The following is an 18,108-nucleotide window of genomic DNA, read 5'->3' as shown; positions in this document are numbered from 1 at the left end:
AGCCCCTCTCCCACTAGGGTTTTTTTCAGCATACGAGTTACAAGAGAATGCCGAGTTGCTAACTCGGCAAACTCGGCAAAAACTCGTAGGACGATTCGGAAAGCTCGGAGAGGACTCTTACCTACTCGTAGCAGCTCTGAACTCGTGGCGCTCATTTTGAACATGTTCAAAATTATCGCCACGAGTAGATAACTCGTAGTAAACTCGAAGAACTCGTAGGTAGCTCGTAGAGTATTCGGGGTACTCTTACCTAGCTCGTACACTACTCTGGATACTCGTCGGCGGTTTTGTCATCTACGAGTTTGATGCGAGCACCCAAAAACAAGTATACGAGTAAGTACGAGCGCACCGAGTTGGCTCGTACCTAACTCGTATCTAATTCGGTACAAACTTGTTACGCTCGTAATAATCTCGTAGTTAACTCGGTGCTCTGCTCGGCATAATTCGTACATAACTCGTAACCAACTCCGTAAAGTCGTACCTCACTCGTAGCTATCACGTAATAAGCTCGTATAGGTCCTTTCCAAAGATCACGAGTTTTAACTCGTAGAAATCGTACGACTCTTAGGTGAAATAAACCTAGGTGGGAGAGGGTTTAGCCGGTGAGACAAGAGTGGCGCATAGTTTAATAACAAAACAATGGAACTTTCCGCTAAGCCCCGCCCCTTGGATATTGTTGCTAAGGTCCCACAAGGCGACAGTGTGTTAAATGTAAGGTTTTCAAGCACTAACAAATGAACCAGATGGAGCAAAAGAATTTACCTGAGTAATATGGTTTAACAATTTCAATATCATGGTATAGTGTATTTAAACATTTACATTTATGTGTCTACCACTTACATTAAACATTTCATAATAATTGTATTGATATTGACTCTTAATTTCCAATTTTCCAAAATGAACCAGATGGAGAAAAAGAATTTACCTAAGTAATAAGCCTATGGTTTAACAATTTCAATAACATGGTATAGTGTATTTAAACATTTACATTTATGAGTCTACCACATTTAACATTTCATAATAATTGTATTGATATAATTGACTTTAATTAATAGCAGTGACGGATCCAGGTGATGGCAAAAAGGTGCGCTCCCCCTCCCCAACAGCAGCCGAAAATTCACTGTCAAGTGTGAAATCATTTGGATATGAGATTGAAATTGGTAAATCTACAAAGATTACAAAGTGACTATAACTCCCCTGGCCCTCGCACTAGGTAAAGGAGCACCCATGCTCTATGTGTCACAACTAATCTCAGATATCAGCTCTGTGAATGTTTCCACTGAACAGACTTTAACAGTGAACGCGGGCCCAAAATTAACTACCGGTATGTCGCCAATTCGCGAGGGAGCCACACTGAATGACATTAAAACGAGACGTAATTCCAAACATGATTCTGTCTTATTATGTTTGAAGGGTATACCTAATCTTCCTATTCCTGACTATTGTCCTTCCTTTATTGCAATGTATTAACGAATTGCAATTAAATTGAATTTAGAAACGATCGAGTTTTCAAGGAATATACACAATAGCTAACGCGTCATGAGACACAGTATACACAGACAGGTAATTAACGGCTCATACTGAATGATGCGGGTAGATCGGTTAATATGGAAAAATATTACCTCCATATTGTATGCTCTATCGCTGGATAAGGTGACAGGTTTGCGGATACACTAGAGACTGCTGTGCAAGTTATCGGGTTTCTAACGGAGCGTGGCTCGTGGACACGCGTGTGACTGACAAACGACAGGCCGTCCATTCACCCGTGTCCCACCGAATTACGCGTGGTACGTCGTCTAGCCGTATCACATTGCGGTTGTTTCATTTTAACGTCAGTTTCATTCCATAACTCGCAAGGGCTGACAACTCACAAATCAAGAGAACAACCGTTGTTAGCTCAGTGGTTATAGTTAAGCTCGGATACCATGTGTCTGATAAATATCTGCCCGTCGGTACATCGTTAAGCATACGCGACTTTCGTTCTATGCTGGGTGGTATAACAATATACCATTAAGACTGCGAATATCACTTAAGTCAGCCTACAAATCAAAATATATTCTCATCTCTTGACGTCGGCATCTGTTGTATATTATATGTGTTACACAGATGAGCCATACAGACTGGCCAATATGATGATTTCACTCCTTGTATTAGCGTTTTATATCACTGTCTTTGTGCAGCCGACTCTTTCTTTGGAATTCCACCCAAAAAGTAAGTAAAACAGAATAGTATTTGTATAGTACCTTGATAGCATAATACGTGTCGTTTAGATTTATGTATCTCAGTGTCTGTACCATAGGAGTAAGAGATCACGGATACATTAATAACTGATGCTTATGTTATTATTTATAGGCCAAAACATTTTCACTTATTGCGGTAATTCTTCTAGGAGAGAAAAGTATAGTGTGTCACATTGATTTCTGTAGCATGTGAATCCCAAACCTCCGAATTAAAATCTGTAATTTATTTGACCACCGGGTAAAAAATTCCTGCTTTACTTAACCCCATTCCCCAACAAAAGAAAATTCCTATTATGTTCCGCTTAGTCCCACATCATTCCTAATGAAGACAAATGGTCAAACAGGGCAAGTTTTCTAGAGCGTCATCCATCCCTCACAAAGGGTCGGCCGTATCTGAGCGTGCATATCATCGACGTCCACAGACGGTTACGCGGGCGGACGTCACACCAAAGACTTTTATCTGTACACAAAGTACTCGTACTTCCACGCAGTTAATTTCAATTCTAACGTACTTAATCAAAAGACATTGATTGATGCAACAAGTATAGCGTGTTAAAACCATGGAACTATTATACTAATATCTCCATGTTCAAAGCAACGGGCAAACGTTATGAATGGCTATGTGTATTAGGCATACGTGAGTATACCATAGGCATACGTGTTGCCAGTATAGGCATGGACTTCTTGTGAAAGAAAAATCTCTCGTGATGCATGCGTTCAGCCAGTAAACAATAAATACGAGAACAAAATAATATTTAGTTCTCGTATTTCCTATTTCCTATATCGCTTAATTAACTCTTTGCTTTCATATTTCAACAGTTGCTGTATGAAATGTTAACTACGTGTAATTCAGATTGTGCAACTTGTGTGCCTCTTTAAAAACTGTAACCGTTTCTTGTTCATATTAATAAAATAAAGAAATTCGTAAAATACGATGACAATAATAATTATTATAATTTTTTAGAATTAGAATTTTAGCCTTTTTTTGCATAAAATACTTCACATTATCATTTGTCTTGAGATATTATTTAGTTTTTTCTACTTTTATAGGCATAATTAACCTATCATTCCAGTTCGTGTTTCTATATGTGTATGCATAATGCCATGGCTGTGCGTATTTAATCAATATGATGTTATTATATCATCATATCAATGAAACACATCGTCTCCTTATGCATTATTCTGTCGTAAAGTCGTATGTCGTATATTCTGTTGCTTTTATCTCTTTGTAGTACAATACTATTTTCCATGCTACCGTCCTACGTTCCATTTATTAATATGTTATATATATATATATATATATATATATATATATATATTACATGCAAATTTGGCATTTGATGTGAAAAATAACTAATAGCTAAAGGTCTAATAGGCTTACCATGTGAAATGATTCCGTTACGTCGACTGCAGTAGAAGTTATTATAGATTTTAATTAGAATTTGTATTATAGGCCTGTGTTTCAAAGTTTATTGTATACATTATCTAAACAATTATAATGCGACTATCACTAATGATAATTTAATACAGATTACGTTATACTGTACGTGTCCGTCCAAAGCTATCTTCGAGTTGAGCTTTAGTTTTCTTTAAAATTCTAGCCTGGTTCCTCTCGGTTCAAATCCTCTCAAGTAACATGCTTCTTATTACTCACGATCAAAAACAACTTCACTCCCTATGCCCCTTAATGAGACTTCCATAAATAACAACGTGTTTATCTAAACATTCAGGCACCAATTCTTAGATATCACAAGCGGACGAATTGATTTCATATATTTTCGCGTATGGCTTAACGGTCGGCGTACGTGCTCTGACTGGATATACACTCTGCATCGCAGCCAGTGAGAAAAATGGACATTAAAGATGTTTATATTATTAAGTGGCGGATTCAAGTGGGGGGGGGGACCTGCACCCCCTCCGAAATTTTTCGAAATGTTAAAAAATAGATATATAAAGAAAATAATTTTAAGTCTTAGAATGCAATTTCCGGTCATCTGAGGTGCCGTAATCACAATTTTTTTTTACCTCAGCTCCAACCATATAGATCCTCCATCTGTGAAAATGCCTTCTCAGGCACCCTCTACTTTCAATTCCTGGTTCCGCCATTGTTATTAACATGCAAAATTTATGGCCGCTATAAATAGTAGCCCTTAATACTGTATATTGAGATAGCAAATTCATTTGTCATGACGTCAGCTTATGGGAATACATGTAAAAACAAATTAAGCCCTTACAATTGTAAGGGCTTAACTATGGTGATGATGGATGATAAAGATGATGGTGGTGGTGGCCACGATGACTATGAAGATATTATTTATAGAGGGGACTCAATAATAGAGTGGAGTGGTTGTTTCTAGTCATTTACCGTATGTGCAGTTGTGTAGCCTCACAGTACCGTACGTTTGCAGACTCGTCCATGTGTCGTGTTTGTGTTTCGCGTGGTGATTCTTGGTTGAAGGGACTAAGTGCAACTCAAGACTTAGACTTGGCCATTTAAAGTTCCTCCCTACACACCTTCGTTTTAGATATATCGATACGAATAATGTAAAAAAGTAAGCAATTCTATTCTGTAAACGCATAATCTATTTTGAGTAACCTAACGTCGACATTTATCTCGTTTACCATTGTAAGCGTACTCTGATAGAGGGATTTGCTATTCATAATCATCATTATAAAGAAAATCGATTACGAAGCTATGGTTCAAACTAATGAAACATTATATTGCGTATATCGTGCAATGCTAATTCCGTGAAAACCCTGACTAATAAATAGGGTATATAAGAGTGTGAAAAAAAGCGCGTTCAAACGGAGGAATTTTAATCCGTGGACTAGCTTACGCGTGGCGTAAGCCACGACAGTCTTACGCCGTGTGTGTGAACACAGCCTTAGACTTGGCCATTTAAAGTTCCTTCCTACACACCTTCGTTTTAGATATATCGATACGAATAATGTAAAAAAGTAAGCAATTCTATTCTGTAAACGCATAATCTATTTTGAGTAACCTAACGTCGACATTTATCTCGTTTACCATTGTAAGCGTACTCTGATAGAGGGATTTGCTATTCATAATCATCATTATAAAGAAAATCGATTACGAAGCTATGGTTCAAACTAATGAAACATTATATTGCGTATATCGTGCAATGCTAATTCCGTGAAAACCCTGACTAATAAATAGGGTATATAAGAGTGTGAAAAAAGCGCGTTCAAACGGAGAACGCAGCTTCACTTTTATTTCACTTAACAATTGCCGAGAACCAAGGAGGCCAAGGCCTGTAATAAGGCCCCGGACTAACCTTAAATATTAAATAATTACAAATCTTAAATAACAAACAATAACAACCTTCATAAATTAGGTATGAATAATTAAGAACAAAGAACAGAGCTGTATTTTTCGATTATCTGACTTTTTAGCTTAGTTTTAAATTGGTTGAGGTAAGTAGCAGATTTAATGGATTTCGGCAAGGAAAGGCAGTACTTATGGGGCCATAGTAAGAGACAGTGTTTTGTCTTTTAGTTAGTCTGGAAAAAGGAATATAAATTGAAGAAGCCTGACGGGTGGAATAAGAATGAATATTATGAGTAAAGTGACGAGGGGTGCGTAAACTCAGACGGCCACCGATAGTCAGCAGACGATGTCGCATCGTCAAGGAGAATGAAAATGGATATGTCGGCCGATGGTCGTACCACTCAGTTTGTAATTGAATTTATAATCCTTGGTGAAAAAATAAATAAAACATACCGGTAGCGTCCTGTTTAGTAACACTACTGTAGAAAGTTCAAATGCGCTACGCCGCCATTAAGTTCAATTTGTAGTGGAAATGTAGCTTGGTGGTTAGATGCTTGCCTTCCAATCCCATGGTCCTAGGTTCAAATCCTGTGACAGAATAAGATTTTTTTTTCTCACTAATAAAACACATCCCCACTCCCTAAGCCTCGTAGCTGATCGAACATCTCGTTATTTAAATTCCATAAGAGGGCCCCTGAATATCAACAACCTAGGGTACGCTGGAGGGATCAGCCTTTGGTTAAAAAGTGACGTCTCTGCAAATAAATCTACAATGATTGTTTAGTATGTTCCTCATAATCACAGCTAATTTTGAATTCATACGTACATTAAACGCTTGGAGCAAAATGGTTTTGAGTAGGCGGTATGTTTGAATGACGTATAACTAAGAACTAGATATACAAATTAACGTTGTATATTCTCATTACGTCAATATCTTCAATGTTTAAGATTCAATATCGTCGCATCCTCTGTATTTGAATATCAGCATTACAGCACTTTGTATTCTCAATGCAAATGAGGCGAAAATGTGCTCTGTTGCAGCATGAAGGTATATACCTCTATATACCATGTATATACCATTATACCTCCATGGTTGCAGCGACGTTTAGAAATCAGGGTTGGTTGGAAGGCCTTTTACTTTTACTTTTTAGACCTAGGCCAGACTTTAGGATTCATTGTCATCAATCATTTAACTCATATAATTTGATGGGTAATTCAAGGTTAAGGCATCAATTTTATCAAGTTTCACAACAAACATAAAACCAAATCGATAATAATACAGTGCACAAATACAGAGGAACATGATGTTATAAAATCGTATCATAGTTCATCAACGAAAGTTCGTGGCAGCTGTCGCATGCATCGCATAACCTTTGACCCTACTACATTCATCACATAACAATTTAAATATAACACCTGTCGTATCTGTCACATGGGAGAATTAACAAGAGTGTTCCGTCAAGCAACTGGTTTCCATGCATTGAACGATAATGTTTTCTTAGCCAGGCACGACAAATTCGTCAAAATGACACTCGTTAAAACGCTATTTGATTCCAGCTAATTATGACCTTTCACATTGCTCATGTAAATGCCGACTCCTAATTAGGAAGCTAATACATATTGGAAGTAATCATAAATCAATCCACAATACAGTATTCGACAAAGACATCAGCTCCGTGATTTTTTTTTTTTTTAATGATTTTTTTTAGCTGGCTCGAGCAAATTCGTATCTTGTCGATCCAAAGATTACGTACGGTATACCTAGTGCCTGGTGCTTTGACTTCTTAACACAGTGAGAGGTCTATGACATAAGTTGCAAAGATGAAGACCAGACTCTTTTCAGCATACAACGGACCTAGGCCTAAACCAACTCTCCTTTCGGGTGCCTAAATGGGATTGCTGTTACCATTAGTCTTAACGTTACGTTTGTTGAGTACTGTAAACTGCATTGGTGCATAATATTGTAGTAACGATTGTGACCATTTTGGTGGAATACCTATGTTGGCGATTTTGGTAGAGGCGCACTCAAGCATAGAATTCTTATACCTTAGGTCTACAGTGATTGAATTAATTAATTAAAGAGGAAGCCTTGTGGATACAGGTGGTCACATCATCTTAACTATTGAAAGTATGAATATTTTCCAACAATCGAATGGCGCTGAAATGTTCATATGGAACAATAAGTGGCTCTTGCAATAAACCAAAATTAATAAGAAAGTGTTTAGGGGAGTCGATCCGTCCACGTACAAGAACAGGCATTTTAATATAACGTGTATCAATAACAATATGCATAAATTATATTATTGCACTATTATTGTTAGCATTATAACTACTAATCCTCAATTAATCATCACCGTCACCGCAATATCACCATCGTCATCATCATCATCATCATCATTTTCATCATTTTCATAATCATCATCATCATCAACATCATCATCATTTTCATAATCATCATCATCATCAACAACAACAACATTTTTTAGCTCTCTGATATATTTTCATCGTTAGATATAGGCAAGCTGATAAATATAAAATAATTTGTCTCAAATTATCATCTCTATAGTGCCGAGATAATTCTCAACGGGCAACATCGCGTGCTTAAAACGTCGTTCCATCATTATTTTGCCATAATATTGGTCATATTCTAAGTATAATATTGACACATTTAGATAACGTATGTTGCTAATTTTACTTTGTAATGCAGCATATGGTGTGGCCTAAAGTCATTAAAACATATGGTGTAACCCATGTACAATTTATAAGACAAAAGATTCGCAGCCATGCTGACCAGTGTTTATTGTTATCTTATATAGAATGCAGAGAGAAGAGATGAGAGAAGGCGGAGAGCGAGCTGAAAATGAGAGAACAGGAAAGCATTAAAATGTTTGCTATAAACAACGAGCCTTGATACGAAACACACTGGACCTCCTTGTCAACCAACAAGAAACATATGGAAATTTAAGGAAATTGATAGATCCAACATTAAAAAAATTATAACATTGCACTTTAAGTCTACGTTTGGATTATTAAAGTCGCTATATTAATACCGAATATCATTATTACTGTAACAAGCTTCGGCATCAAATGAATGATTTCGGTCTCGCGAGTCCATTACATTAATATTAATATTAGACCTAAAGCAGAACTGCTTTTTAAGAAATTTTTATAATTAGTAATTTGGCATTGTACTCTTCGCCAGACCTGACCATAATTCATACAATACTTTGAGATTCAAGGAATATACAAATTAGAAATGAACGTTAATCATTTCGCCGTTTCGATTACAAACGCTTTCATTATGCCTGTCGACTTAATGGTTGCCCTTGACGACAGAACACGCAACAGCTTCGATGCCACTCTATACGCTTATTGTAATTATCCAGTCCATTACAGTATAATATGCCGATACTTAACAAAGCAATGATCATGTATATATAGATATAACCCAGCTAAATTTTTATTTTTATTTTTTTTGTAATGAACTATCTAGGAATAAATACTGTCGTATATTGTATATGATATTGTAGGAAGTTAGCCGTTAACACTGCTGAATAAATATAATATAAATTATCAAAGGTACATATACAGTGTTTAATAAGGACATGATGGAACATCGTAGGCTACCCTGTAGCTTTTAACCGAATACAGTCCTATAAAACTCATTGTGTAATAAAATGCCTCAGACGGGATTCGAACCTGCGACTTCACGCTGACAAGGCGAGTGTCATAACCACTAGACCACGAAGGCTTCATGGTTGAACAGGTATATCGTCAGGAGTAGAGTGCTCGATACCGGGGTAGAGCTAAATACGAAACAAACGAAGGAAGAACTTGGTTACTTCATATTATTTATTTCAACTACTTAGTTGTTTCTTGCTTTAGTTGCTATTCTGACTTTTGTTGTTCTGCCCTGCATATATTATAAATATATAGGCCTATCTGTACTTGAATAATTGAATAATATCAAGCATACCTCTTCGAAATTCATAATGGATTTCTTATTGGCGCCATACTTAAAAGTAAATCCATGTTGGAAGGTCAATCCTGTATCAGACTCATAATAGTGCCTATGTTTGGTTTTTTTCCGGGGCCACATGCGGATCACTCTTTCGATCATTGATTACTGTTTTAAGTTTTCTGCTCAGCGTTCACCACAGGTTAATGGTCATTAATAGTTATATTTTATCGGCAACAAGAAAGCGTAATGGCTATCTTTGGCCATCACTCGCCGGGGAGTTAGCCGATGTAGAACACGACCGTCGGTTAAATCACGTGCACCGATCTGTGTAAAACAAAATCGAACTCGCAATCACGCGTACGATCACATGCCTACGCATTCTTAAGCATTCATACACATAAAACCACGTAATCGATAATCAAAATGTGTCATAAAACGTTATGTTTAATTGAACAATTATTATAGGCCTACACAATGTCGTTATGCAGTAACACGTTTTTATTGACTAATGTTCCACGTGCCCAGTAGGTTCAATAAAATTATAATTTGTAGCTAATAGATTCAAATGGAATTATTACAAGTTTGTGTACATATTGCAGTTCTATAATAGGAACATGTTATAATAATCGTATCAAGCATAGCTCATTAAAGAAAAGTTCCTTTATTTCAATTGTATGAATATATACACCCACCCACACACACCCACACACACACATATATATATATATATATATATATATATATATAATGTATATGGAAATGTATATAAATTAAAGGTGCAAAAACACCGCATCTCATGTGATCTATATATATATATATATATATACACATATATATAGGCCTATATATACATATATATACACATATATATATACATATATATAAACATATACATATACATAAACATATACATATACATATATATATATACATAAACATATACATATATATATATATACATAAACATATATATATATATATATATATATGAGGAAAAATATTATATCTATCTTCCACGCATTCGACCTCCGCATCACCATACAGGCGAACATCCACACCACCAACTTCCTCGATGTCACACTCAGCCTAAAAAATGGGTCCTTCAAGCCTTACAGCAAACCAAACAACCAACTACTCTACGTCAACAGCAAATCCAACCATCCCCCATCTATCCTGAAACAAATTCCCGCATCTATTAACGGACGCATATCCAATATATCTGATTCCAGTGAATCATTCCACCAGGCCGCCCCTGACTACGAACAAGCTCTACAAAACAGCGGATTCCAGCACAAAATGGAATACCAGCCTCCACAACCAAAATCTTCATGTATAGCAGACAAATAATCTGGTACAACCCACCATTCAGCAAAGGAGTGAAAACCAACATCGGAAAATCATTCCTTAACCTGGTCAAAAAGCATTTCCCGAGTGGCAACATTTTACATAAGCTCTTTAACAACAACAATGCTAAAGTCAGCTATAGCTGCTCAAGAAACATGGGCAGTATAATCAAAGCCCACAACAAACAGCTTCTGGTCGCTAAGCAACAACAGCCAAAAACCCTCTGCAATTGCAGGAAAAAAGATGAATGTCCACTCTCTGGAAATTGCCTCACCTCATCCATCATCTACAAAGCCACTGTCTACTCAGATGATGACAAAAAATGCTACATCGGGCTCACTGACACACCGTTCAAAACCAAATACACAAACCACAAATACACTTTTAAAACCCCCAAACACAGAAACAGCACCGTACTCTCCCAATACGTATGGAAATTAAAAGATAGCAACACACCCTACAACATTAAATGGTCTATCATCGACAGAGCATCTATTGACGCTAACCAAAAACGGGAGCTAACAAAATGTCCCATAACAACCATTAATCGACCACATGGTTGAGAGTTCAGTGCGTTTAACATTTCAAAGAATAATATAAATAATATTTGTATGGCGCACTTATCGATATGAAAATGCTTGAGGTATTTGAAAAATCTTCACCGAGTTTATAATAGGCCAATCAATACAGGTACAATCTGTTGGGGAATGGTATCTTTATAATGATGGTGGTGTCGAGGATTATGATGATGATGATGATGGTGGTGGTGGTGACGATGCTGGTTGATGATTATATATTGTTGGTATGATGATGATGGTGATGATGATGATGATGGTGCTGTCTCTTATACACATCTAGATGTGTATAAGAGACAGGTATTGTAGTTTGCATGGAAGGAGAAATGCTGGTTCAACTATTTATACGCCAGCCTGTGAGAGAACCATTTTAAAGAAACCTATGGTACATAGCATTTCATTCTAGTTACTAATCATGGTTGACATCTGAAAGCAAAATTCCCAGTCAACCGGAAGGTGTTTTGTAAACAGAGTAGGCCTAGTCTCATCCGCAGAGAGACTATTTACTTCATATGAATGGCATGTATTGCTTTCTCTTACGAAATTCTAAGACAAGTCCGTTAATGTTCAGATTTAGTAATTCTAATCTCGTTTTGTGTTAAGCCATTAGTTAAAGAAAACAGAGGCACGACATCTTTTACTCGCTCCGTCGATGTAATCGACATGTCTAGTCTATCCAATAATTCCGTCATCCAAAAATCGCTTGATGACGCCAATAATAATGGCATTGTCATAATCTTTAATAACTCTTTGCACTCAAAGTAATCAATATGTCACATTAAGATGACCCTCAATTGCCATTTTGATCTCAAAAAGTAGGCTACATTATCAAAGTTATACTATTATAGAAGGCGTTTATTTGTCCGTCGATCTCAAATTTGGAACTTCGTGGTGCTAGGGTTAAAATCAGTTATCTTGCGTACATGATGGAGGCATGGTAGTGATGATAGTGATTATGATGATTATAATAATCTTGATAACTTATTATACATTTAAAAAATTGTTTTCTCCCAACATTAATCTGGCAAACCTATTACAGATCATTAATTTGTTAATGTCACCTTCGCGATAATGAAATAATTAATGTCAAAATATTGATCCCAACACGATGGCGTGCATTTCAATTCTTGGAGTATGTGTATTATACTTTCTAAAGAATGTTTATGTTAGCAAACCATTACATTTCAACGAACACAAATGTTCACTTATCGTGTGATATACAATTCAAGTCATTAAACAGAAAGATCATTCGTAGTAAGCAATGAGATAATTTACATAGAAGAGACTTTAATTGTTGATGACACTATATTATTATTATTATGATTATTGTTACCGTCACTACGTCCCGGTGCCTCGTTCAGTAAAATTCAGCCCGACATGCTATGAGAACTACACTGAATGAGTGATAGCATGTTGGCTATCGAGTAGAAATACTTAGATCTTTTACAGATACACGTCATCAATGTTATGTGTAGCCCAAATTCTGCAGTTAATCCCGTTTAAAAATGTACGTGACACCCTGTGCTCTAAGAAAAATTGTGATAGGCTGATAGACAGGTGCGTAACCAATATAGACGCGCAGGCTGATCCCTTGCTGTGCGTGTAACAGGACGTCTACATCACGGAGCCCTGTTAACGCACAACATTTCGATAATTCATGCAACAAATCAGCTTTTTTGTGACAAAAAAAACATGAATATAAATTATAAGCACTTATTGCTGAAGATGATGATGATACTTCATCAATGTGACAAAAAATGCATTAATGGAATGCTGCTGTGATAAAAAGTGCATTGATAAAAATTAAATCGATAATATAAAAAAATATATATATATTCAAAAATTCTTCTATTTGAAAAATGCATCAATGATGACAACATTTTCATGGCGGGGGGTGGGGGTGCTCAGTTGTAACCTGAACACGTGGGGCGCACAATACGCGCATTACTAATAATATTTGTTGGGTACGGGCAAGTCATCGAATTGTTGCGTAAACGGCGTTTCATACCGTACCATAGTCTGATTGATACGGAAGGGCAGGCATATTTCGAATGTTAAAATATAATGAAATTCCCAGTAGATTGCTATCATCAGTTTTCAAAATAGATGTATAGAATTACTTGCTCGAAGAATTGCATACTTTTTTTTTCTTCGAGTTTTAATCAAATCATATGCAACAGAAAAGCTAATTGATGACCTAAATGTTTGTTGATAGTTCAGGAGAGAACATTATATAGTGTAGAAGATTTTATCAATATTTACGACTGTCATAAAACTACTAAATTTGACCCTGGATAAATAATTAATGTCTGAGAATGCTATTTGCTTTCATTTTTTTTAAATCGATGGTATATAACATTAAGTAATAATTTATTGACGCTAACCAAAAACGGGAGCTAACAAAATGTCCCATAACAACCATTAATCGACCACATGGTTGAGAGTTCAGTGCGTTTAACATTTCAAAGAATAATATAAATAATATTTGTATGACGCACTTATCGATATGAAAATGCTTGAGGTATTTGAAAAATCTTCACCGAGTTTATAATAGGCCAATCAATACTGGTACAATCTGTTGGGGAATGGTATCTTTATAATGATGGTGGTGTCGAGGATTATGATGATGATGATGATGATGATGGTGGTGACGATGCTGGTTGATGATTATATATTGTTGGTATGATGATGATGATGGTGATGATGATGATGATGATGATGGTGATGATGATGATGATGATGATGATGATTAAATTGATGATGATGGTGATGATGTTGACAATGAGAAAGTAGTGAAAATATGATTACAATGATTCGAAGTATTTAGAGATGAAGACGATAAAGATGGTATTGATGGCGATGATACTGACGATAATGGATGTAAGATATATAATAAGTTCGGGCTCACTAATATTTAAATTTTACAAACAGTACGGTACTCAATGCGACTTTAAGATTTGATTGACAATATTAACGATTTTACGTCAGAGGATGGTTAATGTTGTATAATTCAGTGTGTGCTTTTTATTAATTACCTCTGTGGCTCTGGGATCCCCATAATTGCACTCTCTGTAAATTACGCAAGTACATAATTGATGTGATGGCGATGATAATTAATTTGCTTAAGGATACTCTAGGGGGTAGGGGTTAATTGGTCACGTGATTGGTCTGGCATTATATAAATTTTTTGTTCACGTTCTGTCATTATAAAGAAAGGCTTCGAAATAAATACATATTGAAATTGAAATCGTATTTTTACTCAGTTAAATTACGGCAAGTGTTTTACTTTCAACGATTAACTAAATTATACGTAAAAGAATAAATAACGATATATATGTAGATACTATACCGCTCATTTCCCCTAAGCTGTGGTAAGCTTTGTTGAGTAGAGGTTTTCCTGGCCTACACTCGGCTACCCCATCTCAAAAGCTTCTCCACGCAAACCCTCATATACATATAATATGCCGACTATGCTTTTGAATTAACTATTATTTTACAAATCATATATTACAATTATTTTATTATATCATTGAATTGTACATTGCAGTATCGCTCAAACTCAAATTCATTTTATGTCAAGCGTCCACGAAACTACAATAGGCCTACAGTAGTCGAAATATTAGTATTGAAATAAATGTTCGTGGTTTTGAGATTCAAAATGTATATATGTGAGTATCTATTACCATTACACAGTATTATCATATATATATATATATATATATATATATATATAGGCCTATATATATTATATATATATATTATATTTATTATATATATATTATATATATGTATATATATATGAGTCATTTTATACTGTTTATATTTATAATGTAGTATGCCTGTGATATAAAGGTGTAATATTACATTTTCCACACTTATCCTTAAGTAGATGCGGGTTATCTTTAACATCTTCTACACTACTTCTAATAAATATAAGTGCAGTAACTTGATCTACAAAACGTCATTTAAATGAAATACGAATAATAAATTCAAGAATTTGCTGTACTCTAATAATACCAATTACCTGAATTCGATACATGTCTTATACGTAAATCTGCGACTTATTGTTATTAATTGTATTATTATTTGACTTGTCTGTATTGAGTTTCTAGTATAGCTAATACCCACCCACTACTGTATCGCATTTCAAAAAATCGCTCTAGGTTACAGTCGTAATGCTTGTCATATCCTTATGGTAAGTTTGTCATTTCAAATAGAAACAAATAAATCAAATATACCTAACATGTAATTAATAGGCCTATCATCAGTGTGGTACCGTACCGTACTATTTCGTATCCTGTGAATAACAATGTTTTGTTTCTGGTAGTTTCGACCCAATTTTAAGTTATTTACAGTACATTTACACGTATAGAAGAAAGTTCTTTTCGAATCGATACACTAGGCCACTGAAGTGTTCAGTTGGTGTTCTTCCTCTGAAGAGTTTGTCCCATACAACGTTTTTCTAATCTGTTCTGGTATATCACTTTAATTGAAATTAATACAATTAAATTTAACATTTAAACGATATAATATACAAATACAAGTATATTATATTGTCTCCGAAACAAAATAGGACTTTGACACGACGCATGCTATTTTACGGATAAAATATAGAACTGATGAAAGTTTGTATACTTAAGTTATTCCTATAGTTTATTAGTTTTATTATTTTTAATCAATTCACCATAAGTTAAGTTTTCATATAATATTTAACTTGTTTAAATGAACAATCTGTCTTAATAGTTCATGTCTTGGATTATTATTTTTTTTTTTTGGGGGGGGGGGGGGGGAAATCTGGGAAAAAGTTGAATTATACTAATAGAGGAACATTGTGAAGCAAAATTTCTACAGTGTGGTTAAACAGTAATGTAACATAGGTGTGCATTGAGGACTTATGACTCAAAGTTGTTTTATTGCTAATTTTTAAATAAAGATTTTCTGTGAGATGGGATAACTGTTGATAAATACACATTAAATGAGCGATAACAAGACTCATAAAACGAATAATACTTGTCGATTCGCCAGGGGTGGAGCCAGCGGGGGCCGGGGGCCAGCGCCCACTGTCGGGAAGGGCTGCCTCCCCCTCCCCAGTCGGGAAGAAAAAGCACAATTCGTCGGGGAGAAAAAAAATTATATGTATTTTCTACAAATAGTAGACTCTAAAATCGATTAAATAAGCCTTTAAAATCCCTAATTTTTTCAAAATTTTCGGGGGCTTCGCCCCTTGGACCACTTTCGAAGCATTTTAATCGAAGCTCGACCACGCCCACTTTTCTTTCGTCTGGGAAATCTGACCCCTCGTCGGGGTATCTGTCCCCCGTCGGGGACCTCGGCCCCTCCGTCGGGCAAATCCTGGCGCCACCCCTGCGATTCGCACTCGGTATCATTGAAGAAACACATGGGTAGCAATGCAAGTCGACAGGCGCATATGTCTCATCATTGGTACGTCACTGCTTATCAACCTTCAAAATCCATAAAGTACTGTTAAAATACCCGCAGATTCCCCATTGTAAAAAAAGAGATTAAATTTAATCAGAATTACTTTATTCCATGTGCAGGGATTTCGACTATAATATATAGGCCTATTGTGGTTGATTTTAAGCTTAAGTCTTGAATGTTCGTAAGACCATCCTAAGATACACAAAACGTGTCAGAAACAACGTTAACACAATGTTTACATCATTATTTCTTCAGAAATTTCGTTATGATTACTGCACAGTTCTACAAAATCACCAAACTGTAACTTTATTACAACGTTAGAATTGTTGGTTCATAAATGACGGTATTGTTATGTCCTAACCAATAAAATAGGTTTAAGTAATGTAGGTCTCTGTATATAATACGGTAGGCCTAATAGTGTTTTAATGTAATTCAAAATATCAAATTTTATGAGCCTGTTGATACACCTATGGTAATTATAATCACTTTATCTTGTTATTGACTCTAATTTAAGGGCTAGCCATATGTACCATTTTGCGTCAAATAATCATTCAATCATTTAATCAAACGATTGATCGATCGATCAATTAATCAATCAAATAATTAGTCAATGAATTTTGTTCAAGTGCCAATATATATACATGATACGGCAAAGTACAATGAAATAACGTTAGTGATTATGAAAGCGCACATCAAGATTATTCGAACGTATTCCACATGCATTCATGGCATTAAGTGACCAAGCCTTTTATATTTTTTTTTTTTATTTTTTTTTTTGCTAATAGCAATACCATAATAATTTGTATTTTTGTTTACAGATGAGCTTCTCATAGCCCCTGATTTCTTTCTACCGGAAGATTCCATCCATAACAGCGAGGTAACAGTGGTATGGGGACGTCCAAGTGGTATAGTAGATGGATATTACCTAGTTTATTATGATTGCACTACCCCTCACATCAGAGTAACCGTCAACCTACATAAGAACGCAACGAAATACGTGATTATAAACTTGCATCCTGATACAACGTACATGATGTATATGCTAACGTATTCTCAGATAAAGCCAAGATATGAGTACTATGATAAAGAGTCTAATACGACCTTAAAAAACTTCAAAAAGGAAGAACGATACAGTAAATCCTCAGATATGTTTCCGTTCAGGACACCTTTACGAGGTGAGATATTTCGATTCTTATGTGTTCCTAAATATCCGGATGTGTCCCAATTGCTATTTTAAAAAATGGCCTTGTTAGGGTGAAA

At 35.6% G+C, this 18,108-nt stretch overlaps 1 protein-coding gene across 2 annotated transcripts in view; it reads left to right on the top strand.

Moving 5' to 3' along the window:
• Positions 1 to 832: 832 nt before the first annotated feature.
• LOC117123603 overlaps positions 833 to 18,108 on the top strand; it is a 31,908-nt gene continuing 14,632 nt past the window's right edge. Inside the window, exons 1-2 of one of the 2 annotated variants that reach the window (XM_033269597.1) lie at positions 833 to 2,211; positions 17,667 to 18,023. In XM_033269597.1, coding sequence (XP_033125488.1) covers positions 2,094 to 2,211; positions 17,667 to 18,023 — 475 coding nt within the window. In that variant the 5' untranslated portion in view covers positions 833 to 2,093. The remainder of the gene's footprint in view (positions 2,212 to 17,666; positions 18,024 to 18,108) is intronic. The other variant, XM_033269596.1, reaches the window with a different exon arrangement.

This window comes from Anneissia japonica, unplaced genomic scaffold (assembly GCF_011630105.1).
Source record: "Anneissia japonica isolate Jap-2015-1 unplaced genomic scaffold, ASM1163010v1 scaffold287714_len2871179_cov188, whole genome shotgun sequence".
NCBI classification, from domain to species: Eukaryota; Metazoa; Echinodermata; class Crinoidea; order Comatulida; family Comatulidae; genus Anneissia; species Anneissia japonica.
This window is presented reverse-complemented; position numbering and strand designations above follow the sequence as displayed.